The sequence below is a fragment of the Schistocerca americana genome, chromosome 6 (assembly GCF_021461395.2).
Source record: "Schistocerca americana isolate TAMUIC-IGC-003095 chromosome 6, iqSchAmer2.1, whole genome shotgun sequence".
Taxonomy (NCBI): domain Eukaryota; kingdom Metazoa; phylum Arthropoda; class Insecta; order Orthoptera; family Acrididae; genus Schistocerca; species Schistocerca americana.
Genome location: NC_060124.1, coordinates 333,209,264 through 333,234,892, shown reverse-complemented (window position 1 = coordinate 333,234,892; position 25,629 = coordinate 333,209,264). Strand labels below are relative to the sequence as shown.

General features: G+C 40.0%; 1 protein-coding gene across 3 annotated transcripts in view; it reads right to left on the bottom strand.

Moving 5' to 3' along the window:
- The window catches only part of LOC124619388 (zinc finger protein 160-like), a 219,771-nt gene that overhangs the window by 86,147 nt on the left and 107,995 nt on the right, over positions 1-25,629 (bottom strand). For all 3 annotated transcript variants that reach the window (XM_047145734.1, XM_047145733.1, XM_047145735.1), the window contains 3 exons: positions 7,893-8,043; positions 7,046-7,189; positions 302-413 (listed from right to left, as the gene is read on the bottom strand). In XM_047145734.1, coding sequence (XP_047001690.1) covers positions 302-413; positions 7,046-7,189; positions 7,893-8,043 — 407 coding nt within the window. The remainder of the gene's footprint in view (positions 1-301; positions 414-7,045; positions 7,190-7,892; positions 8,044-25,629) is intronic.

Here is a 25,629-nt window from a genome sequence, read left to right as displayed (position 1 = left end):
TCATGCTAAAAAAGGGGAAATGTGAGAATTGTGAAACTATGAAACCCTAGTTCAGAAATTATATCATCAAAAATAGGTTAGAATGCAGCAATATTAGATGATTTCTTTTTCAATGCCTAGTGTCTCTCTCTCCCCCCCCCCCCTCCCCCCCTCCCCCCCCCCCCCCATACAGCCAGTATAATCTGCAGCTTGTTTTAACACAAACCATGACAAGAATTTCAAATTTTGTTGTAAAACATGAAAAATTATTATTACATTAAAGAAGTGAGAGGACAAATAAAACATTCACAATTTTACAAACCTGTATGTATCTTCAGGTGACATGTAAGAGCAGAGTTGTTAAGGAATCGTTTGAAGCACACATCACACTGCAATGGTTTCAGTTCTTCTGCACCATGAACCATCATATGTCTCTACAACAAACATAATGAAAAATGAAGCTCTTCAACTATAATACTATATACCACTTTTTAATGCTTTCTGGAACAAAGCTGCCCTGAAACACAAAGATATCAGAATTTGCCTAGTTGTGGCTTCATCAAATAGTAGCTGATCTTTATCTAAGTGGACTGATGGCAAAAGAGCTCAGACACTGTTATACAAAAGTAATAATGTGAAAGTACAAGGTACCCCAATCATTGTCTAGAAACTTATGAAGCACATGCCCCCTGCCCCTGCCCACATATACAAACAAACACACACACACACACACACACACACACACACACACAGACACAGACAGAGAGAGAGAGCGGGGGGGGGTTTACATTAACTACATTCTCCCAACAGTCGGACAGCAGTGCTCTCTCTCTCTCTCTTTCTCTGTGTGTGTGTGTGTGTGTGTGGGGGGGGGGGGGGGGGGGGGGGGGCACACATGTTGGCTCTGAAGTATAACACAAGTTTAAAAGCAGAGTTGCAATGTTTTTTATCTGCATGACTATCTTCCACTTAACATGTACCATACAAAGTAAATGGCTGCTTCTTCGCACTTCATTTCATTGCTTGTATTGACCTAAATTTTGAAAAATTTGTTATTTACCCAATGTAGCATCAGTCTTCACAGCAAAACAGCAGTGTTCTATTTATACGAAATTTAAACATCTTTGCTACCATCTGGAAATTCAAAATTAATGGTCATTCATCTTGTGTGGTTTCTGTATTTTTTACTAACATAGTAGATCCATGTCAAAATAATTTGTGATAAACCCCAAATTTATTTTCCAGTATTCATATTTAAGCACTGATTAATTCTGCACTGACAAAAAAAAGACTGGTCAAAATGGTTCAAATGGCTCTAAGAACTATGAGACTTAAAATCTGAGGCCATCAGTCCCCTAGACTTAGAACTACTTAAACCTAACTACATCCAAGCCCAAGGCAGGATTCAAACCAGCGACCGTAGCAGCAGCGTGGTTCCGGACTAAAGTGCCTAGAACCACTCGGCCACAGCGGCCGGCGAAAAGACTGGTCAGATAACATATTACTGCCTACTCAGTAGGCTGATCACTGTATAGTCAGTACTGTATCTTGCTATATGAAAGTTAACACTACAAACCAAATGAGCTGTTCCATGATAGTCAATCACAATGGTGTTATGAACCACACTAATTTTACTGGGCACCACGTCTTCATTAAGGAGTAATATCTGGAACATCTATCATCATACTTAACAGTCTCAGTGGAATGGATTTCAAGTTTCCTGTCCACAGTTCCAGTCTGTCAGAGAAGAGGTATCTATTTTATGTGTACAGACTGAAGTGGAAAGTGAAAATTTGTACCAAGGCCAGAAATCAAACCCAGGTCTCGAGCTCACTAGGCAGGTGCATTAGCCACTATGCCACCTTGGCACAGAGGTTCACACAACTGCACAGATTACCCTGGCATGCTTCCATCCTTGATCTAGATTCTCTCTGCTGTGCCAGTCTACTTTATAAGTTAGACTGGGTAACCCATGCAGTTGTGTGAACCGCTTTGCCAAGGTACCTTAGTGACTAACACACCTACCTAGCAAGCAGGAAACCTAGGTTTGATTTCTGACCTTGGTACAAATTTTCACTCATCACTTTATTCTATATATATAAAATCATATCTGTATGAGACCAGTGAAGTCTCCAAAATCTTGTCATTTCACTGGAATCAATATTGCTGGAACTGTCAGTAACAACAAGGACACATAATTAGTGTTTGGTGCAAAAATTGTTACCAAACAGTATTCACAAAACAAAATGCAATGCTCCTACAGGGATGGAACTATTGTATACCATTTGACTAGACCATTTGTCACAAGACTTTAGAATCAGTCACAATGATGAAAAGTACTTCCACTCACAGCAACTAAAGAGGGAACAACCACATAAATGCTTGAATTGGAACACCAGCTCGCTGGAAGAATCCTTACAAAATGTGTTTCGTATGAGTAGGAAGCTTGTTACAAAACAACACTGATCCAACCCACTCTCAAGTATTATTCCAACACAATTAGATAAGAGAGACAAGGTTTGAAAGATGATTTTCATGTCTTGTCATCAGTCTGTTTTGTCTAAGTAAGAGTACCATAAGTATACTCAAAAAGCTCTCCACGGGAAACAGTAAAATGAAGATATTTAAAATCATGATGGAGCTGGTCTTAGACTTTTAAGAAACCATGTTATGAGGGAGTCAACAAAAACACTGCTACCTCTCATACGTCCTGCAGTGATTGTAGCAGTAAAATTAGAGAAGTCTGGTCTACTATAGAAACCTACACGTTACCCTTCTCACATACCACTTTCATATGATATCCTTCTCACACACCAGTTTCAGATGGAATTGGAGGGACACTATTACACTATGAAAATCTGACATACATTACACAAAGCCTTTTGGAAACAAATGTAACTGCTGAATACAACATCAATACAGTATGTCAGACTCGTTAGTTTGAAGCTAGGTAAGAGAGAATTAAGTCTGTGAATGTAATAGTTACCATAAATGGTTTCTGTCTATGCCTTGGGACACCTCCATATTTTTTTGCAATATGTATCTCACTAACATTAATGTTTGTATTTTGGCAGGTATCACACTTCCACCAAGTCATTAAACCCTTGTCTCTGACAAGCCATCCACCTAAATAGTGCTGTCGGAATGCACTACTGAAACAACAGATACATTGCTACCAGTTTCACTTGAATAGAACTGAACTTAGCATCTGATCAGGCACTAACAGAACATTTACTCCACACATAAATATTATTCTAACGCAGATCAGTTATTTCAGACAACCACAAACTCATGAACCTCTTTTTATTGAAATCAGGTCTGCATGATCCAACATGCAATTGTATCCAGAATGTAGCGGAGATGCTGAGTCATAGACTGGCACAACAAAGAGACTGTCACAAATAAAGCTTTCAGCCATTAAGGCCTTCGTCAAAAATAGATCTCACGCGCACGCACACCCGCAAGCACACATAGGCTCGCGCGCGCACAAATGCACCTCACATACATGACTACAGTCTCAGGCAACTGAAGCCACACTGCAAGCAGCAGCACCAGTGCATGATGGGAGTGGCAACTGGATGAGTGTAAGGAAGAGGCTGGAGTGGGGAGGGGGAGGGATAGTAGGCTAGGAGTGGCGGACAGTGAAGTGCTGCTGGGGAGTGCACAGGGATGAGGTGGAGAGAGGGTAGGGCAGCTATGTGCAGTCAGGAGGTTAGATGGAGGGCAGGGGAGAGGTGGGGAGACATGAGGGGGTAGCGAAAAAGGTGAGACGTAACAAGAATGGGTGCGATGGTGGAATGAGGGCTGCATAGTGCTGGAATGGGAAGAGGGAAGGGACTGGATGGATGAGGACAATGACTAACGAAGGTTGAGGCCAGGAGGGTTATGAGAACGTAGGATATACTGCAGGGAAAGTTCCCACTTGCGCAATTCAGAAAAGCTGGTGTTGGAGGGAAGGATCCATATGGCACAATCTGTGAAGCAGTCATTGGAATGCAGGATTTCATGTTTGGCAGCATGCTCAGCAACAGGGTGGTCCCATAGTTTCTCAGCCACAGTTTGTCGGTGGTCATTCATGCGGACAGAGCGCTTGTTGGTTGTCATGCCCACATAGAATACAGCACAGTGGTTGCAGCTTAAGTTGTAGATCACATGACTGGTTTCACAGATAGCCCTGCCTTTGATAGGATAGGTGAGGTTTGCGACTGGACTGGAGTAGGTGGTTGTGGAAGGATGTATGGACAGGTCTTGCATCTAGGTCTATTACAGCGGTATGAGCCATGAGGTAAGTGGTTGGAAGCAGGGGTTGTGTAGGGATGGACAAGTATATTGTGTAGGTTCGGTGCATGGAGGAATGCCACTGACGGAGGGGTGGGAAGGAGAGTGGACAGAAATTTCTCCTTTCAGGGCATGAAGAGGGGTAGTCGAAACCCTGACGGAGAATGTAATTTAGTTGCTCCAGTCCTGCGTGGTACTGAGTTACGAGGGGACTGCTCCTCTGTGGCCAGACAGTGGGACTTTGGGAGGTGGTGGGAGACTGGAAAGATAAGGCACAGGAGATTTGTTTTTGTACAAGGTTGGGAGGATAATTACAGTCTGTGAAGGCTTCAGTGAGACCCTCGGTATATTTTGAGAGGGACCATTCATCACTTTATCACTGCAGACGCAACAACCACACGTGGCTACGCTGTATGAAAGGGACTTCTTGGTATGGAATGGCTCGCAGTTATCAAAGTGGAGGTATTGTTGGTGGTTAGTAGGTTTGATATGGACAGAGGTACTGACTTAGCCACCTTTGAGGTGGAGGTCAATATCAAGGAAGGTGGCTTATTGGGTTGAGTAGGACCAAGTGAAGCAAAATGAGGAAGAAGTTGTTGAGGTTCTGCAGGAATGGGGGATAGGGTGTCCTCCAGATCGCAAAGATGTCTTTTTTGACGAAGGCCTTACTGGCCTAAAGCTCTATTTTTGTCAGTCTTTTTGTTGTGCCTATCTGCGACTCAGCATCTCCACTATAAGGTGAGTGGCAATTTTCCTTTTCATAATATTGTTACATTCCATTTTGGATTTTCCACTGTTTATTATCCCTAATGGTTGTTGAAAGTCTCCTAATCTGTGACTTCCTCCAAAGCCCAAGTTACATGTGAATCTGCCAATAAATGGCATGGAAATGAAAATCCTTGTCTGTCCCCACAGAAAGATTTCATAAAATCAAGACCATACAAAAATGGTTAATCATACATAAGAGATCCATTCAGTCATTCTGGTAACATCTACAAACAGTTACCAAATTGTTTACATTTGTGCAACTACCAAAATTTTAAATACACACAATGAGTTCACTGCTTTCATCATCAAAACAAGCAGCTCTGACAATAGAGCAAAAAACCCAATGTTGGTGTTTTCATTCTCTATAATGCCATTCATAAGCACAATTCAGTAATCCACATGTGTAAGAAAACTTCAAAACTTGCAAAAATTGTCACTGGTGCAGATAAATAATGTAATTCTATGAGAGTATTTCTATTTCATTAACTTCAATCATTTGGACTATCTACTCACTACACAGGCAGAAATTTATGTCACTATTTTCTCATTATCTTCTCTCATGCCCCATTATCTTCTCTCATGTCCTTTCAAGTGAAATATATCGCTCCATAGGTTCTCATAGTCCCTTGATCATTTTTAACCACTGCTATTAATGGTTCTTTGTCCCCCCCCCCTCCCCCGTCCTAAATATAATGTTGTAAAATACTGGGCAAGTTGACCTTGTAACTGGGTTTCCCCATCAGTTACTAAATTTTGTGATAATTATAGTGATAATTTCGTGATAACTTTGTGATAATTATAGTCTTTGTGTTTACAAACTACTTCAATAATTTTCTGAAGATATAACTGATATTGAGGGCACAGACTAGATTCATCCATGAAAGTAACAACCACCTACTCCAGCCCCGCTACTGGTAAAACATACACAATTCAAGGCAGGGCTACGTGTGAAACTACACATGTCATTTATCAACTGACATGCCTGCACTGCACAGCCTTTTACATCGGCATGACAACAACTAAACTGGCTGAGCGCATGAATGGACACAGACTAACTGTCCGCCTAGGAGATGCCCAATACCCAGTAGCGGAGCATGCCCTCCAGCATAATTCTAGAGACCTAGGAACCTGCTACACCATATGTGCCATTTGGCTTCTCCCACCCAACACCAGTCCCTCTGAACTGCGGAGATGGGAACTTGCACTCCAACACATCCTTTCATCCCGCCATCCCCCTGGACTGAACCTACATTAAACAACCTTACTCCCATTCACTCTTCAGTCTTCTCCTCTTTCCCTTTCCTCTTTAGCCATTCATGCATCTTTTCATCCTACATATTGGTGTTTATCTTTATACTATATACCTCTTTACTTCTGTATGCATCCTCTTTGGTTTGAAGCTGGCACAGTACTTACAGTAGAATATCTTTGGCTTCCCTCTGACAACCATGCCTCCATCCTTGCTACCGTCCCTATTTTCCTTTCCCTGTTGCTTCATAACCTGGGTTATGAGTAACTGAATCTCCTTTCCCTTCTTCCCTTTCTTTCCCCTCTCTCCTCCCCGATGAAGGAACATTTGTTCCGAAAGCTAGGAACGTAAATTTTCAGTTCTGTTTTATGTGTATCTATCGGCTGTACTGAGCTGAGGTAAGTACTGGCCAGCCCCTCTATCGCTTTGTTAGTATTTGTTTCACATCTTTATACGAGATTTTCCATTAATCATATATGTGTTCTAGCTTATAGGTTATGTACGCCTTTCCAATACTAACAGTAAAAGAAAGATATTTTAACACAAAAATTCCAATTTTAACTTCCATTTGCTGCTGTTTGTTATACTCTTCACTCACTCTTGTAGTTTCATTTTTCTTCCCCCCCCCCCCCCCCCTCCCCCATTAGGGAGACCTGGCTGCCTAATTAATGTAAAGGGCAGTTTACACTAGCATGTGAAAAATGCAAAAAGCAACAGCTAATACACAAAAACAAATAAATATTTATCAATAACAGCATGAATAACACTTACCTCAAGTCTCTCATTTGAAGCAAAACATTTGTAGCATGTTTCACATTTGAATGGCTTGGCAGGATTGATAATTCTGGAGTCAGCTGCCATCACAACTGCATGTGTCGTTACATGCTCCACAAGACGAGCGCGATTGGCAAACGTCTGAAACAGAATACAATACTTATTGGTCACACGTAAAATAATTTTTATACATCTGTTTTTACAAAATAGAAATAGCTGTAATTACCATATAGTAGTGGCAGTAACACAAAAGACAGACTATAATTTTTTGCCCTTTCACAAACAGTCTATTAATCTTCGAGAGATGAATGTAAAGTGTAAAAAATGATTCACGGTTCACAGATTTCTGCATATGAATACCCTGCACATTATCTTTATACTGTACCTTTTTTTAATGCCATATGAGAAAACAGAATAATGTTCTATTCAAAATCTATTGCCTACTCATTCTCCTTTCTCTGATTAACCAGCCACTCTATCACTGCATAGGAGCTAAGTGCCTCTTTTTATGTTTCTCATATACTTCCATAAAATATAATAACCATAACAACAACTATACACTGTCTTGTTACGAAGATGACAAAGTACTCTGACATATCAGCAGTCTTAACCAACAAATTACGCTGCATGTAAAAGTTATTTACTGGATAACTTTTTGGTTTTATTTATTTAAAAAAAAAATCTCACAGTGTATGGGGCTCATTTTTTTTAAAAAAAGGAAAAATTAATAATATTCAACAGCCTGACATAAATTAATTTATAAAAAATGAATGTTTTGCTACTGAACAAGAAAAACGTCGAGCACATATAGGATTAAATTACAATACGTGAGTCTTCACATTACCTGGGCACATTGAGGACAGCGAGCCTCCACACTGGCAGTATCCGAAACAGTATTCTTGCTCCCAGGAACGTGATGATGCAGCAGGGAATGAAGCTCCAAAAGAGATGCAAGGCCAAACCGTAAGCCACAGTAATCACACTGTTTTGTTGTACTATACAGAAAAGAAAGAAAAAAATAATCATCCAGCATACATAACAAGTAGCTCAAGAGGAAAATAACTAATTGTTACAGTCATGATGTACATAAACAGCAACAATTATATATTATATTATATATACATATATCGACAGCTACAATCATTAGCAGAAAGTCAGTATGTGGGGTGAAGGAGTGAAGGACAGAAGGAGGTGGGGAGCAAAAGTGAAAGAAAGAAAGAAAGAAAGAAAGAAAGAAAGAAAGAAAAACTATTGGAAATTTAATAACATCCTGATACAAACACAATACAAATCCAAATGAAAAAAGTTCTCAATATGCCAATTTTTATTTTTCTGCTACCTCTATAATGAAACAGCCTACATTTATTTTTATTCATAACGTTGCATATTCACACTTGCTTATAATGTTATTTCACTACAGCAAAATGTTTTGCATGTTACAGACAGCAGATTTATATTTTTCTTTCATTTGTGAATTGTAGTACTTTATTATTCCCATTATGATCATTCTACCTCACATAAAAGCTATCACAATGAAGTACATAAGAGTTTCCACAATCTGACTGGTTTTATTACTTCTAATTGTTCTTTCCTGAACCCCTACTAATGTGCTGCATTTTAAAGCCAAACAGCAACTACTAGTTTACATCTAAAAAAGTTGCTTACATCTGATAGGCTTATAGGGGGTCATATTTCCTATTGCACATTTTACAAAATAGTGTCTGCCTGGAGTAATTAGTAAGATTTTTGCTTATCAAAGCTTCATTGAGAACTGAAATCACTGCTGTTGCTATCACCATGCTTTAACACTGCAGCATCTCATTTTATATAAGCTATGGCACTTTTCAGAATTGTGGGATCACTATGTCACTGAACATTCCTCGTGGAAACCCCAAAGATACTTGAGTCGTTCTACTACTCTAAAACTAACTCATTACATTCACCAAGAAGTATGTCACAATGATTTTAAAAAATAACAATGGTGTTTACTGACCATGAAAGTACTCTTCAGATGGTAGGATCAGTGTTTGTATTATCTTGGGGTAGAAATTTACCACCTATCACCTATCCAACCGACGACACAAAAAGTACATCAGCATAATGAAAGCATCAGTGTCATCACTGTGGAACATTCAGACACTCTAATTGCTGAATTTGATCTTTCCAATTCTTCAGCCAGTTACAGCAGTCATCCACCTTGCCCATCACTGTGAATACTGCCAGCTCCAAAACTGAACACTCACATCAATCTATGAGCTGTTGATGTACTGATGGCAGAAACATTCAATTTCAGATACACAGGAATGCTCGTTTTGAAAACTCTATTTAGTTTACTCAATGCACTCCAGTCCACGGATTCTATGGTTTCAATGGGCCCTATATTTATTCTGTAGTATCTGAATATTATTATGCCTATATGCCAATCTTGCTCTTTAAAGTTCTTCCATTCATTGGAGAAGTTTTGTCATGCAAATGGTACAATGTCCTCAACAAAATGAAGGTGATTCAGGTCACTTCATAACACTTAATCCTCCTTTCTACATCCACATCTACATCTATACTCTGCAAACCACAGTGAGGTGCATCGCTGAGAGTATGTCCCATTGTACCATTTATTAGGCTTTCTTCCTGCTCCATTCACATATGGTGCATGGGAAGAATGAGTCTCTGAATGGCTGTGCGTACAGTAATTATCCTAATATTATCCTCACGATCCCTGTGTGAGTGATACACAGGGGGTTGTAGCATATCCCTAGAGTAATCGTTTAAAGCTGGTTCTTGAAACTTTGTTAATAGACTTTCTCGGGATAGTTTACGTCTGTCTTCACAAGTCTATGATTTCAATTCCTTCAGTACCTCTGTGATACTCTCCCATGGATCAAACAAACCTGTGACCATTCATGCCGTCTTTCTCTGTGTATGTTCAATATCCCCTGTTAGTCCTACCTGAACAGGTCCCACATGCTTGAGCAACATTCTAGGATGGGTCGCATGAGTGATTTGTAAGCAACCTCTTTGGTAGACTGATTGCACCTCATCAGTATTCGACCAATAAATCGAAGTCCACCAGCTGCTTTACCCATGACAACCTATGTGATCATACCATTTCATACCCCTACAAAGTGTTACACCCAGGTATTTGTACTAGCTTAAAGCTCTAATGTTTTCAAATCTTGCCAGTGCAGCCCCAACAATCAATCTTTCCTTCTTACCCCATGTGGTAAATCTCCCCTGATCCTGAGTACTGGGTGACTTTTCAGAACTCTATCCCTTTTCCTAAACCTGTCGAGTTCCTTTCTTTTCATCCCTCTTCCTTCCCTTCCAACCCTTCTGCCAAAATAAGGAACCACTGGCTCCAAAAGCTTGCATAAATAAAACCTCTTTTTTTTTAAATATGTGTGTTGCCCTGCTCCTGATTGGTGAGTAGAGTTTTTATCAATCCAATTACATTATATCGTCAAAAATTGGTTATTATCCTTGTTACAGCCCATAATATGTTTTGCTGATGATACAACTTTACTTACTTCACATCATAACATCCCAACACTTTCATAAGATTATAAGAGAAACTCTTAACCTTGTATTAAATTGGTTTGCAACCAATAAAATTGTTTGTAATCAACACAAAACTCAAAGGCTATGTTAGGACTGTCGAAGAATGTAAAAAATAAATATGTCAAATTTTAGGAATACATATTGACACCAGACTCAACTGGGAAGAGCACATCAACCAAGTCTGCATATTCCCCTCACATCAGTCACCTAACATTGTAAAAAAAAATTCATTCATTGCAAATAAAAATGCTGTGATCTGCACAAGCCAATACCGTACAAAGATCATGTTCTATTTCTTTCTTATCTCTGCTTTGGGATACTTGTAGCACCTCTTGTGCATTTTGCTTTGAGTCAGGCATCTAAGAAAGCTTATATTCACTATACTACAAACCAGATAGGATCAATGCATCTTTTGTCACTTCAAACCGATTATTTTACTGTGATACTCTTCTCCGGTTTGTAGTTTGATATTCAACTCAAGATGACACAATATTTTGATGGTCTACCTGGCTATCATCTTCAAGTTGAAATAATGTGTCAACTGTACTTGTAGATCTGGCTGCAAATCTGAGAAGGGTATCAAATTATTTTACCAGGGCAGCTTATGAGGTCCAATCATTTTGCTGGTGACATCTTGCCACAATTTTCTTTTCTTAGTAACAATTAAGTTCCATTCTGGGGTTCTTGATGATTTTTTAAGCTCAGTTTTTCATTCTCTCTCTCTCTCTCTCTCTCTCTCTCTCTCTCTCTCTCTGATTTTGTACTTTGTGATGCATCATCAGTTGATAATGAGTTCATTTCTCTACTGAATACTGAATTCTCACAAACACCACCTGGTCCACAGCCGCACTGCCCAAAGTCTAAAAATTAGATCTTAGTGAAGGCATGATCACAGTCATATTCTCCATTACAAAACATACCATAGTCCTCATACAAAACCTACAGTATTTCATCATCACTACTTTTAGCCATACTGATAAGACCATGTCTACCTGATTTCATGTCCGATTTGTTCACAATACACAATACTGCTCTGAACTGTGGTGCATGCAGTATGGTGTTGTGATTAGTGTCATTGGTCGGCGTGCTGCGGGTCGCCAATTCAAACACGATCACCAGCAATTATTAAATATTTATCATTTCTGGAAGATTCTTGAAATATCTTATGTTTGTACATTCTGGAATATTCAATATCTGTATAAATAACTGCACCCTCCATCAAGTTCAGTTCTGTTCCGGCTGTACATCGGTGTTCGTAATTAAAGTGCTTTCAGTTGTAAGTGTTGTTTTTCACTGATGACCCTACTTCTGGATTTGGACTCAAGTGCAGTTACAATGAGACAATGTGCTGAAACATTCTACATTTATGCATTCTACCTAATGCAATATACGAGAAATTACAATAAATGTGAAGGCTGGTAAAATATACTAAACATTACAACAGAAAAGTTATCTTTACAGGCTGGACTCACATCCCATCCTGACACACACAGACAGGCATTCCTATTCAGTATCAGCTGAGCAAAGGCACAACATGTAATGGATACTGACTAAAATGGCCACCATAAAAGTAGGTGCTTCAAGATCCCATCGCTATCTGCAGCCCTCTGGCACTAAGTGTTGTGATTCACCCACCTCATAGCTTTGTTGTCATATATACATTGTTAACAGTAAGTTATGTCAGCACCAGCTAAAATGTTCAGTGTTTCCATGCCATACTGTGTGTTCACAGTGTGGTTTCAGTCTTCCGTGGAATGGTGGGTTGACATGTGTTTGGTAGTGAGCGAAATGAATGAGCCGGAGCCTACATGCAGTCGGTGTGTGTAAAGGGCAAAAAGATATTCAAAAGCAATCTAAAATTGTTGTACCAAATGTACTGAAATTTTTTACTAATTTGACCAGTGGTGGAGACGCCAGGAATAATATAAATTTTGCGCAAGTTCATCACTTGACAACTACATTTTGCTGTATTTCCATATCAAATGTATTCCGTATTAACAGTGCAGTAACATTAGCAGCCTCTCTAGATGTGAGCACATATTTTGATACTCCATGAAAAGGATACAAATGAAAACAGAAATCTATGGAACTTAACAATTTAGACAAAAGTTGACATGTAGAACTGTGCTTCAATATGATGAGAGAGTATCCGAAGGCTATAAAAATACAGGGTGATCTCTGTGAAAAAATTAATTATTCTGGCTCAGAGGCTTCCATTCTTTGTCTTCTCCACTCACTCTCCATTTTGTTTCAGAAAATGTGATAACGGACAAAAATTTTTAATGGAATACAGACACAATGCAGCAACAAGAACAAAATTGTGTGTGCAATGCACATATTGTATTCCAAGTATAATAACCTTGTAGTATACTTCGATAAAACTTGGGTTGCACAAAACTAAGCACACAAATATAGTCTGCTTGACTTCAATGGAAATATTGGCCTGAAAGTGCTTACAGTTACTTTTGTGTACCATATATCTGTGATTTGGATGATGGGTGCAATGATGAAGTGTCAGTAATAGCTGCAAATTAAAGTTTCTGTGAGGTAGAGAATATTCTCTGTTGTAATACGGCAGCCCTCAGAAGTAAAATGCTAATGGCGGCATACAAGTACTCAAGCACTGCTGCACAAAATCCATTCATATGTGACACAATACAGTAATGTCTCAGATGCTACCAAAGTTAATTTTATATTTCTATTACGAACTTTCTTGCTGGAAGTTTCTTCAGGGTACAACAAAACACAAATTCATCGGCGACAACATTTTTTGTTACACAGGTAGAAAAGTTGTGCACCTCTTATGGTATTTTATTTTTTATCTCTGAATACTTTCACATGTTCTCAATAAAATGTTTATCATACGCATCTATAAAATTTGAGAATGTTCATATATATTTTTGCAGTTCAATTATTTGAGTGGTTCTATCGTTTCCATAGGTTACAGTAAAAAATTATTTTTCTTGAGAATTTCTTGTTCATTAGCTTTTATTTATTTTCTTTTTCCGTAGCAGCTGGAAGTTTGCCAACTGAATATTCACCCTGACCTCATATGCCCTGCTCAAGCACTCAAGGGTGCAAGGGATGCTCTTCCTGCATCTTCCCTCCCTTAATAGGCAAGAGAATGCATATTCGGCAGTATGGCACATGGTACAAAACAAATAATGTGTGTCGCAGAGAAGTTTAATGTTAAACTTCTAAGTGGGCACGTTCTAAGAAAATGTGTATGTTCTAAGAAGAAGCACCAATCCCTCTTATATAAATCTCTCAAAATTTCTTTCAAGAAAACACATGAAGTTTGACTTCTTACAGTGGTTTACTGGCAGTCATCCCTTCACAACAAATGAAGCAGGAAAAGTGAGAAATGGTAATGGTATCTGAAGATCATCAGCAACAAATCACAAAGTGTTAAATGCAGACCAAAAGAAAATGTGAAAATCAATATTTAGATCATTTTAAAAACAAGTCCAAACGATCTATTGCTGTGGTTGAGGTGTGATCCCACCTCTTTGCACCAGAAATGTAGCGCCAATGAAATTGCTGAATGGAGGAAGTGGTCCTACACTAAAGCCAAGGCGAGAATGATTTCATTTGACAGAAATAATATAGCCAGCATTTTGTGGTATGCAATGGGGATTCTTTTTACAAAAAATAACATGATAACTGGTGAATACTTCACAAGTCTTTTGGTTCAGCTGAAAGACACAGAACATGCTGAAGGCCAGGATTACGAGGGGAAGAGACTGATAGGGGACGAAAAGCTTTCATGAGATCAACAACTGTGGACAGAGGAGTTTTGGCATTGGAAAAACTAAAGTATCTGGAATACTAACACTTGATTCATCCTATTTACAACTTACACACCTCCTGTGTTTCTCTCATTCTCACACGTAAAGAAAATTGTGGCGGAAATATATTTGTATACAATGAAGTAACTAAAGCAGCTGTATGTTAGTATTTTCTACGGTATAAAGAAACACACTTCATGAATGGAAACTACTCATTAAACAAAAAAAAGTTGAGTGGAAACTACTCATTACGTTAATCTAAAATGGAACTGCAACAAAAATATGGTGTGTTTCAAAAAGAATATACTTATCACAAAGCATTACGTTGTCAAAATTATCGATTGCTGCACCATGGCGTAGTTCCTGGAAGAATGAATGCATTATCTAGTTTATACTCGTTGCCACTAGATGTCGGTTGTCTTCTGCTTGCTTGGGTATTGTCAAATGTTGCAAAATGGCTACTCCACAGCAGAAATCATTTGTGTTCTCGAGTTTGCAAAGTGTAATTCTGTGATCAGAGTGCAAAGAAGTTTCAGGCAGAGGTAGCAGACTGATCCTCCGAATGGATGGAACATTCGCAGATGGTATTGACATTTCATAGACATAGGATGTGTATGTGAAGTAAAGAGCCCTGGCCATCCTCACGTTTCCGACAAAAATGCCGCATGAATTGAAACCACTTTCCAATGTAGTCCTACAAAGTCAACTCGTCCTGTCAGTCGGGAGTTACAGATGCGTACAGCAACAATATGGCGAGTACTGAGATGTCGGTTAGTTATGAAGCAGTACAAGTTACAGCTGTTACAGGCTCGACGTCATGGATGACAAACGCAAACATGTGACATTTTCCGAGTTTCAGAATGCTATTGACAATGATGACACTTTTGTACAGCGCATCGTGCTCTGTGATAACCAACTTTTCACCTTAACGGGAAGTTCGAATTTGGGTCCTACAGAACCCATATGCGTACAATGAATATGTACGAGATTCACCCAAAGTAAATGTGTTTTTTGCAATATCTCACTCATCTGTTTATGATCCGTTCGTCTTCAATGGAAACACGGTTAAAGATCCAAGCCTGAATGAGGACAATTTCATTTTTGAACAAGACGGGGCACCCCCTTACTGGAGTTACCACGAACGTGAATATCTGAATAAAATTCTACACACTTCTCATCTGGCGTCCACAGTCACCGAATCTGATGCCCAGTGACTACTTCTGTGAGATTTCATTAAGGACAATGTTTACGCACCAACATCTAGAAGAGTTGGAGAACCAGAGCTATACTGCCATAACATCAGTGATGAATGCCATGCTTACCCGAGTATGGTAGGAATTCGAGTATTAATGTGATACTGCTTCTGTCGCTGGTGGAGGGCATATTGAACATCCGTAATCTAAACTTGAGAGATTCGTTAATGTGTGTCCCAAGTTTCAAAGTTGAATGTCTTACAGTTTAATAAATATATGGGTCCGAAACAAGTATATTATTTTTGAAACACCCTGTATAAGCAGATTTTTTACCTAAAATACATTATTTTATGGGTAGACAAAGAGCTCATTAGTTAGTTTTATGTTCCATGGATCATTGTTCAAAATAAATTGTAATGATGTGGAACGAGTCATTTTACACTCCGTTGCACATTTGTATATCTGGTTACATACTGAAAATTTATGAGTGTCTTTCTTTTTCAAATACAGAGATGTGAGTTAGTATTTCTTACGCACCACTTTTTACACATTGCAATAATGGAAATTCTTCTGTGGAATAAAAGACTTTGTCAAGTAGAATTTTTTTAAGTTTATTTTCAAATTTTAATTTGCTGTCTTGTCAGACATTTTATATCCCTGGGTAAGCAACCAAAAATTTTTGTTGCAGCATCGTTTACACCTTTTGCTCTAAAGACAAACTTAACGTGAAGTAATGAAAGTCATTTTTTCCTTTGGAACTGTAATTATGTACATCATTGTTCATTTTGAACTCTAGTAGATTATTTACAACAAACTCTGCACATTTTTGAGCAACAAAGCGTTTCTGTCTTAAAAAAGAGCTACCCCAGAACATTATTCCATATGACATTACAGAATAAAAATATGCAAGTATGTCAACTTCCTCCATCTCTCTCCAAGATTTGCAATGATCTTAAGTGCAAATGCAGCTGAACTAAGTTGTTTTAGCAGTTCCAAAATGTTCTTTTTCCAGTTTAAATTCGCATCAATAAAGACGTCTAAGAATTCTGATGTTTCCACCCTGTTTATTATTTCCTCACGAAATGTTACACTTATCATTGGTGCAGTACCCCTAGATGTGCAGAACTGAGTATGTTGTGTCTTTTTAAAATTGAGAGTGAGACCACTCACAGAAACCTAGTCAATGATACTTTGAAGAACACTGTTTACAATTTTTTCTGTTTCTGTATGAATGCTTGGATTGATCACAATACTAGTGTCATCTGCAAAATAAACTATTTCTGCTTGTTGTGTTTTAGATGGAAGATCATTTACATACATGAGGAACAATAGTGGACCTAAGATTGAGCCCTGGAGAACACCATATGTGATTTTTCCCCATCAGAATTACATCCCAAGACTATACTGGTTGAATTAGTGAGTATAACTTTCTGCACTCCTTAGGTTAGATATGACATTATCCACTGGTTGGCTTTACCATCAATCCCATTTGTCTTCAATTTACATACAAGAATACTGTGATTCACTAAATCAAATGCCTTAGGTAGGTCACAGAAAATATCACTTGACGCTGTTTATTATTTGACGCTTGTAAAATTTGGTGAGAGAACATGTAAACAGAATTCTCAGTACAGCTACTCTTCTGAAACTGATTTGCTGCTGATATTACTGTCACTAAGATGAGATACTATTCTAAAACACATCACCCTTCTCAAAAAATTTTGGAAAATGATGTCAGCAGTGAAACAGATCAGTAGTTATTGACATTTCTCTTATCACCTTTCTTAAAGAGAGGTTTAACAACAGCAAATTTCAGTTTTTCTGGAAAAATGCCTGGAGATGGTGACGCATTACATATTTCAGATGGGACTCTGCTTATTATAAGGGAACAAATTTCTAAGTACTTTATCGGAAGCACCATCAAAACAAGACAGCTTTTACTTTTGAGAGAATATATAATCTTCTTAATTTCAGAAGGAGAAGTTCATGATACATCCATATGATTGAATTTTATGAGAGTTACTTTTTCAACATACTGCTGTGATTTTTTCTTGCACCTCTTGTTCCTAGACTTTCTACTATATTTAAGAAATGACTAATCATTTATAATCCTTCCATTCAGTTAAATAGTGTGATCTCATACAGTTCTATGGCTGGTTGTTCTGTCTCTCATTTCACTACATTCTATATAGCCTTAAATCTGTCATCAGAATTACTGATTTCTGACATTACGTGCATATTCCTTGATTTTGTAATAACCTTTCTTAGTAATTTTGAGTAGTTTTTGTAGTTTGCAACTACAGCAGGATATCTAGTTGTTCTTGAGAGTAGATATATTTCCCTTTACCTTTCACGAGATACTTTACTCCCGCTAGTGATCCATGGTTTTTTACATGGCTGTTTAATGCATTGACTGATTAGCTTATGCAGAAGGCTATTTCCGAATAATGATATGAATTTATCACAAAATAGATCAAATTTTATGTTAGCATTTAGTTCAATACAAATTCCATCCCAGGTCATCTTGTAAAATATTTAAAAAAATCTGGAGACATTAATTATTCTAACTGATTTCCATTGAGAAGTATCCATACTGTAAGGCACTACATTATTTATCCTAACCAACCATGCAACATGATCAGAGAGAACATTTGTTACTGGGTAAACAGTTATTTTCTTGCTTTGAGCTTCACCAAAGAAAACATTAGTTGGGGTTCTACTGTCTTTATCCACTCATGCTAAGTAGTTAATTAATGAGATCAACTGTAGGATCCAAATAAGGTTTCCAGATAATTTTTCTTATTAGAATTCTTAATGAAATCTTCACTTAAGACACAACAGACTATGAACTGCTTGCTGCTGTCTGACAAATACCACAGTAAGGTACCTGATTTCTCATAAGCAGTTCAAGATTTCCCAGTGGGGATTTTTATGAAGTTACAATTGAAAATGGACTATTTTTCTTTCCCATATTAATTCTGCATGAGTAAGCTGCTAAAGCATAACCTTTTATATGTAACGTATCTGACTAAGTGGTTATATGATGTTCAGATATGCATAGGGTATCTTTTCAGAGTTCTCTAAATTTTCCAAACAGACAAGAAGCTCTCCTACCTTATTACTCAATCCTCTAATACAGTTTAATCTCCATTTTATGTTCATGGAATTAACGTTTTCCCACCATTTACAACATTTTTTTTATCATTCCTGTCAAATTTTCTATATTCATGATGTTAACTTGCACCCAATTTATGCATTAACATATTTATAATTTTCCCACAATTTATGCTTTATGAATAAATGTTTATGGAGAAAAAACTGAAATCACATGGTGTTGGCTGTCAAAAAGCATTTAAAAACTTCACACGGTTAAGTTTCTTGACACCGGGCCCTCTACACAGCACATCTGAACCAGTAAAGGGCTAAACAATTCATGCCATATCTCCTGCCGCCACCAATCTCTATTCGGCATGGTTGCTGATGGAAGTAACGAGGTTCATTCTACTGCGCACAAGCAGCTTCGTGATTGTTGTGATCGTCTTGACACCTTTGTTAAACCATATTTAGCACATTTTATCGCAGCACTTTTAGTGCTAGTTGACATCTTTGCAAGCTTTGCATTGCTCAAAACCTGAAATGTTTTCGGTGTAAGTACAGCAATAGTTACATATGTTTTCACACTTAGCAAGATGTGTTTTGAGAATTTATTCTCATTGTCAAGTGCAATATTTTAAGTAAATATTTTTTGTGGTGTTTCACAAATACACAATGTGAATGACAGTTTGCATGTGTGTGGTTTCCTGCATGGCTGAGGCAGCCTAGTATCCAATAACCTCAAAAAGATTACTGCCATGCAAGAGACACAGAACGCATGCAACGCCACAAAAAACACTTAGGTAAATAATTGGAATCGACAACGAGAATAAATTCTCAAAACACATCATACTAAGCTTTAAAAAAATGTGTAACTGGAGCAGCATTTCAGTATTTAAATAATGAATGAGAGGTGCAGGCTTTCCAAAAACATTGATTGTTGTTGTTGTTGTTGTTGTTGTTGTTGTTGTTGTAGTCTTTAGTCCAAAGACTGGTTTGATGCAGCTCTCCATGCTACTCTGTCCTGTGCAAGCTTCTTCATCTCCCAGTAACTACTGCAACCTACAGCCTTTTGAATCTGTTTAGCGTATTCATGCCTTGGTCTACTATATGATTTTTACCCTCTGCGCTGCCTCAGATCAAGTCGTGCCACAAATTCCTCTTCTCCCCAATTCTATTCAGTACCTCCTAATTAGTTACAGATCTACTCATCTAATTTTCAACATTCTTTTGTAGCACCACATTTCGAAAGCTTCTATTCTCTTCTTGTCTAATCTATTTATCAACCATGTTTCACTTCCATACATGGGTACACTCCATACAAATACTTTCAGAAAAGATTTCCTGACACTTAAATCGATACTCGATGTTAACAAACTTCTCTTCTTCAGAAACGCTTTCCTTGCCTTTGCCAGTCTACATTTTATATCCTCTCTACTTTGACCACCTTAGCTCTCAAATAGCAAAACTCATTTACTGCTTTAAGACTCTTATTTCCTAATCTAATTCCCTCAGCATCATCTGATTCAATTCAACTACATCCCATTATTATTGCTTTGCTTTTGTTGATGTCCATCTTATATCCTCATTTCAAGACACTGTCCATTCCATTCAACTGCTCTTCCAGGTTCTTTGCTGTCTCTGACAGAATTTCAATGTCGACGGCAAACCTCAAAGTTTTTATTTCTTCTCCGTGGACTTTAATTCCTACTCCAAATTTTTCTGATGTTTCCTTTACTGCTTGCTCAATACACAGATTGAATAACATCGGACATAGGCTACAACCCTGTCTCACACCCTCCTCAACCACTGCTTCCCATTCATACCACTAGAGTCTTATAACTGCCATCTGGTTTCTGTACAAATTGTAAATAGCCTTTCACTCCCTGTATTTGAACCCTGCCACCTTCAGAATTTGAATTAGAGTATTCCAGCCAACATTGTCAAAAGCTTTCTCTAAGTTTACAAATGCTAGAAATGTAGGTTTGCCTTTCCTTAATCTATCTTCTAAGAAAAGTCATAGGGTCAGTATTGCCTCACGTGTTCCAACATTTCTACGGAATCCAAACAGATCTTTCCCGAGGTTGGCTTATACCAGTTTTTCCATTCGTATGTAAAGAATTTGCGTTACTATTTTGCAGCTGTGACTTATTAAACTGATAGTTCTGTAATTTTCACATCTGTCAACACCTGCTTTCTTTGGGATTGGAATTATTATATTCTTCTTGAAGTCTGAGGGTATTTCGCCTGTCTCATACATCTTGCTACCCAGATGGTAGAATTCTGTAAGGGCTGGCTCTCCAAAGGCTATTGGTAGTTCTAATGGAATGTTGTCTACTCCCAGGGCTTTGTTTCGACTTAGGTCTTTCAGTGCTCTGTCAACCTCCTCACGCAGTATCACATCTCCCATTTCATCATCATCTACATTTTCTTCCGTTTCTATAGTACTGCCCATAAGTACAATGCTCTTGCATAGACCCTCTATATACTCCATACACCGTTCTGCTTTCCTTTCTTTCCTAAGGTTTTCCATCTGAGCTCTTGATATTCATACAAGTGGTTCTTTTTTCTCCAAAGGACTCTTTAATTTTCCTGTAGTTAAGTTTTATTTACATTCCCTCTGCAAACATACCTTCGCCCTAGCCAGATTACGCTCCCATATTTTATTTTCTCAGGCTTGTCTGACATTTGGCATTACCCCCAAAGGCCTCACACTAAAAGTTCCCATCTCTGGCTGCAGCCCTTCTTTCCATCAGTCCCTATACCAGTTCCAAACTGAACAATCCATTGCCCTCACCCACCTAATCCTTCACCTACATATCAACTCAGCCAATGAACACACCCGTCAACTCCTATCCTTAATAAAAGTCCTCAATCTTTCCTCTCTTGCATCCACACCGGCTGTTCAAAGCATCCTCCTACAGGCCAACCGCAAATTAGAACAGCATGCCACCCTCCACCTCAAAAAATTATCCAATCTCCGTGTTTCCCACCTCCAGAAAGGCAACTCACTCACCCTTCACAACCTTTCCAGCAAACCTCAACCTCCTCTCATTGCACACAAACCCAGTCTCTCCCATCTACTCAAACTCCCACTTCCAGCTCCACTCTCTCCAAAACCTCAAAATTCCAATCAACGCAATCTGGAACCACAACACCCCAATTCAGTAGTTAACCTTTCCTCCAAACCTCTCTCCCAATCCGAAACCTCTCTCCTATCCAAAGGCCTCACCTTCAGCCCCACTCCCAGATTCAACCAAACAGCCTTCGTCAAAGATTTACTGTCCTACACTCGTACTCTCTGCTGGAAATATCACTTTTCCACGAAGAAAAATGATCCTAATCCTACTCCTAATGATCCAACTCCCCAAGACACTATCCAAATTGAACCCTGCCTGGAACAGTTCCGTCCTCCGTCACAGCGGGACCCACCTCCTCTTCCTCAAAATCACCCTCTCCAAACCTTCCAGGAATTTCTGACTTCCAGCCTTGCTTCTCAATCCTTCTTAAAAAACCTTAATCCTACTCCCAACATCACCACTGCTGAAGCCTAAGCTATCCGTGATCTGAAGGCTGACCGATCCATCGTCATTCTTCCGGCGGACAAGGGTTCCACGACCGTGGTACTTGATCATTGGGAGTATGTGGCTGAGGGACTGCGTCAGCTTTCAGACAACACCACATACAAAGTTTGCCAAGGTAATCCCATTCCTGAGGTCCAGGCGGAGCTTCAAGGAATCCTCAGAACCTTAGGCCCCCTACAAAACCTTTCACCTGACTCCATCAACCTCCTGACCCCACCGACACCCCGCACCCCTACCTTCTACCTTCTTCCTAAAATTCACAAACCCAATCATCCCGGCCGCCCCATTGCAGCTGGTTACCAAGCCCCCACAGAACGTATCTCTGCCTACATAGATCAACACCTTCAACCCATTACATGCAGTCTCCCATCCTTCATCAAAGACACGAACCACTTTCTCGAACGCCTGGAATCCTTACCCAGTCTATTACCCCCGGAAACCATCCTTGTAACCATTGATGCCACTTCCTTATACACAAATATTCCGCATGTCCAGGGCCTTGCTGCGATGGAGCACTTCCTTTCACGCCGATCACCTGCCACCCTACCTAAAACCTCTTTCCTCATTACCTTAGCCAGCTTCATCCTGACCCACAACTTCTTCACTTTTGAAGGCCAGAGATATCAACAATTAAAGGGAACAGCCATGGGTACCAGGATGGCCCCCTCGTACGCCAACCTATTCATGGGTCGCTTAGAGGAAGCCTTCTTGGTTACCCAGGCCTGCCAACCCAAAGTTTGGTAAAGATTTATTGATGACATCTTCATGATCTGGACTCACAGTGAAGAAGAACTCCAGAATTTCCTCTCCAACCTCAACTCCTTTGGTTCCATCAGATTCACCTGGTCCTACTCCAAATCCCATGCCACTTTCCTTGACGTTGACCTCCATCTGTCCAATGGCCAGCTTCACACGTCCGTCCACATCAAACCCACCAACAAGCAACAGTACCTCCATTATGACAGCTGCCACCCATTCCACATCAAACGGTCCCTTCCCTACAGCCTAGGTCTTCATGGCAAACTAATCTGCTCCAGTTCGGAATCCCTGAAGCATTACACCAACAACCTGAAAACAGCTTTCACATCCTGCAACTACCCTCCCGACCTGGTACAGAAGCAAATAACCAGAGCCACTTCCTCGTCCTCTCAAACCCGGAACCTCCCACAGAAGAACCACAAAAGTGCCCCACTTGTGACACGATACTTTCTGGGACTGGATCAGACTCTGAATGTGGCTCTCAGCAGGGATACGACTTCCTCAAATCCTGCCCTGAAATGAGATCCATCCTTCATGAAATCCTCCCCACTCCACCAAGAGTGTCTTTCCGCCGTCCACCTAACCTTCGCAACCTCTTAGTTCATCCCTATGAAATCCCCAAACCACCTTCCCTACCCTCTGGCTCCTACCCTTGTAACTGCCCCCGGTGTAAAACATGTCCAATGCACCCTCCCACCACCACCTACTCCAGTCCTGTAACCCGGAAGGTGTACACGATCAAAGGCAGAGCCACGTGTGAAAGCACCCACGTGATTTACCAACTGACCTGCCTACACTGTGACGCATTCTATGTGGGAATAACCAGCAACAAACTGTCCAATCGCATGAATGGACACAGGCAGACAGTGTTTGTTGGTAATGAAGATCACCCTGTGGCTAAACATGCCTTGGTGCACGGCTAGCACATCTTGGCACAGTGTTACACCATCCGGGTTATGTGGATACTTCCCACTAACACCAACCTATCCGAACTCTGGCGATGGGAACTTGCTCTTCAATATATCCTCTCTTCCTGTTACCCACCAGGCCTCAATCTCCGCTAATTTCAAGTTGCCGCCACTCATACCTCACCTGTCATTCAACAACATCTTTGCCTGTGCATTTCCGCCTCCACTGACATCTCTGCCAAAACTCTGTGTCTTTGAATATGTCTGCTTGTGTCTGTATATGTGTGGATGGATATGTGTGTGTGTGCGAGAGCGTATACCCGTCCTTTTTTCCCCCTAAGGTAAGTCTTTCCGATCCCGGGATTGGGATGACTCCTTACCCTCTCCCTTAAAACCCACATCCTTTCGTCTTTCCCTCTCCTTCCCTCTTTCCTGATGAGGCAACAGTTTGTTGCGAAAGCTTGAATTTTGTGTGTATGTTTGTGTGTCTATCGACGAGCCAGCGCTTTCGTTTGGTAAGTCACATCATCTTTGTTTTAAGATATATATATATAAAAACAAAGACGATGTGACTTACCAAACGAAAGCGCTGGCAGGTCGATAGACACACAAACATACACACAAAATTCAAGCCTTCGCAACCAACGGTTGCTTCATCAGGAAAGAGGGAAGGAGAGGGAAAGACAGAAGGATGTGGGTTTTAAGGGAGAGGGTAAGGAGTCATTCCAATCCCGGGAGCGGAAAGACTTACCTTAGGGGGGAAAAAAGGACGGGTATACACTCGCGCGCGCGCACACACACACACACACACACACACACACACACACACACACACATCCATCCGCACATACACAGACACAAGCAGACATATGTAAAGGCAAAGAGTTTGGGCAGAGATGTCAGTCGAAGCGGAAGTACAGAGGCAAAGATGTTGTTGAAAGACAGGTGAGGTATGAGCGGCGGCACCTTGAAATTAGCGGAGGTTGAGGTCTGGCGGATTACGAGAAGAGAGGATATACTGAAGGGGCAAGTTCCCGTCTCCGGAGTTCTGACAGGTTGGTGTTAGTGGGAAGTATCCAGATAACCCGGACAGTGTAACACTGTGCCAAGATGTGCTGGCCGTGCACCAAGGCATGTTTAGCCACAGGGTGATTCTCATTACCAACAAACACTGTCTGCCTGTGTCCATTCATGCGATTGGACAGTTTGTTGCTGGTCATTCCCACATAGAATGCGTCACAGTGTAGGCAGGTTAGTTGGTAAATCACGTGGGTGCTCTCACACGTGGCTCTGCCTTTGATCGTGTACACCTTCCGGGCTACAGGACTGGCGTAGGTGGTGGAGGGAGGGTGCATGGGACAGGTTTTACACCGGGGGCGGTTACAAGGGTAGGAGCCAGAGTGTAGGGAAGGTGGTTTGGGGATTTCATAGGGATGAACTAAGAGGTTACGAAGGTTAGGTGGACGGCGGAAAGACACTCTTGGTGGAGTGGGGAGGATTTCATGAAGGATGGATCTCATTTCAGGTCAGGATTTGAGGAAGTCGTATCCCTGCTGGAGAGCCACATTCAGAGTCTGATCCAGTCCCAGAAAGTATCGTGTCACAAGTGGGGCACTTTTGTGGTTCTTCTGTGGGAGGTTCTGGGTTTGAGGGGATGTGGAAGTGGCTCTGGTTATTTGCTTCTGTACCAGGTCAGGAGGG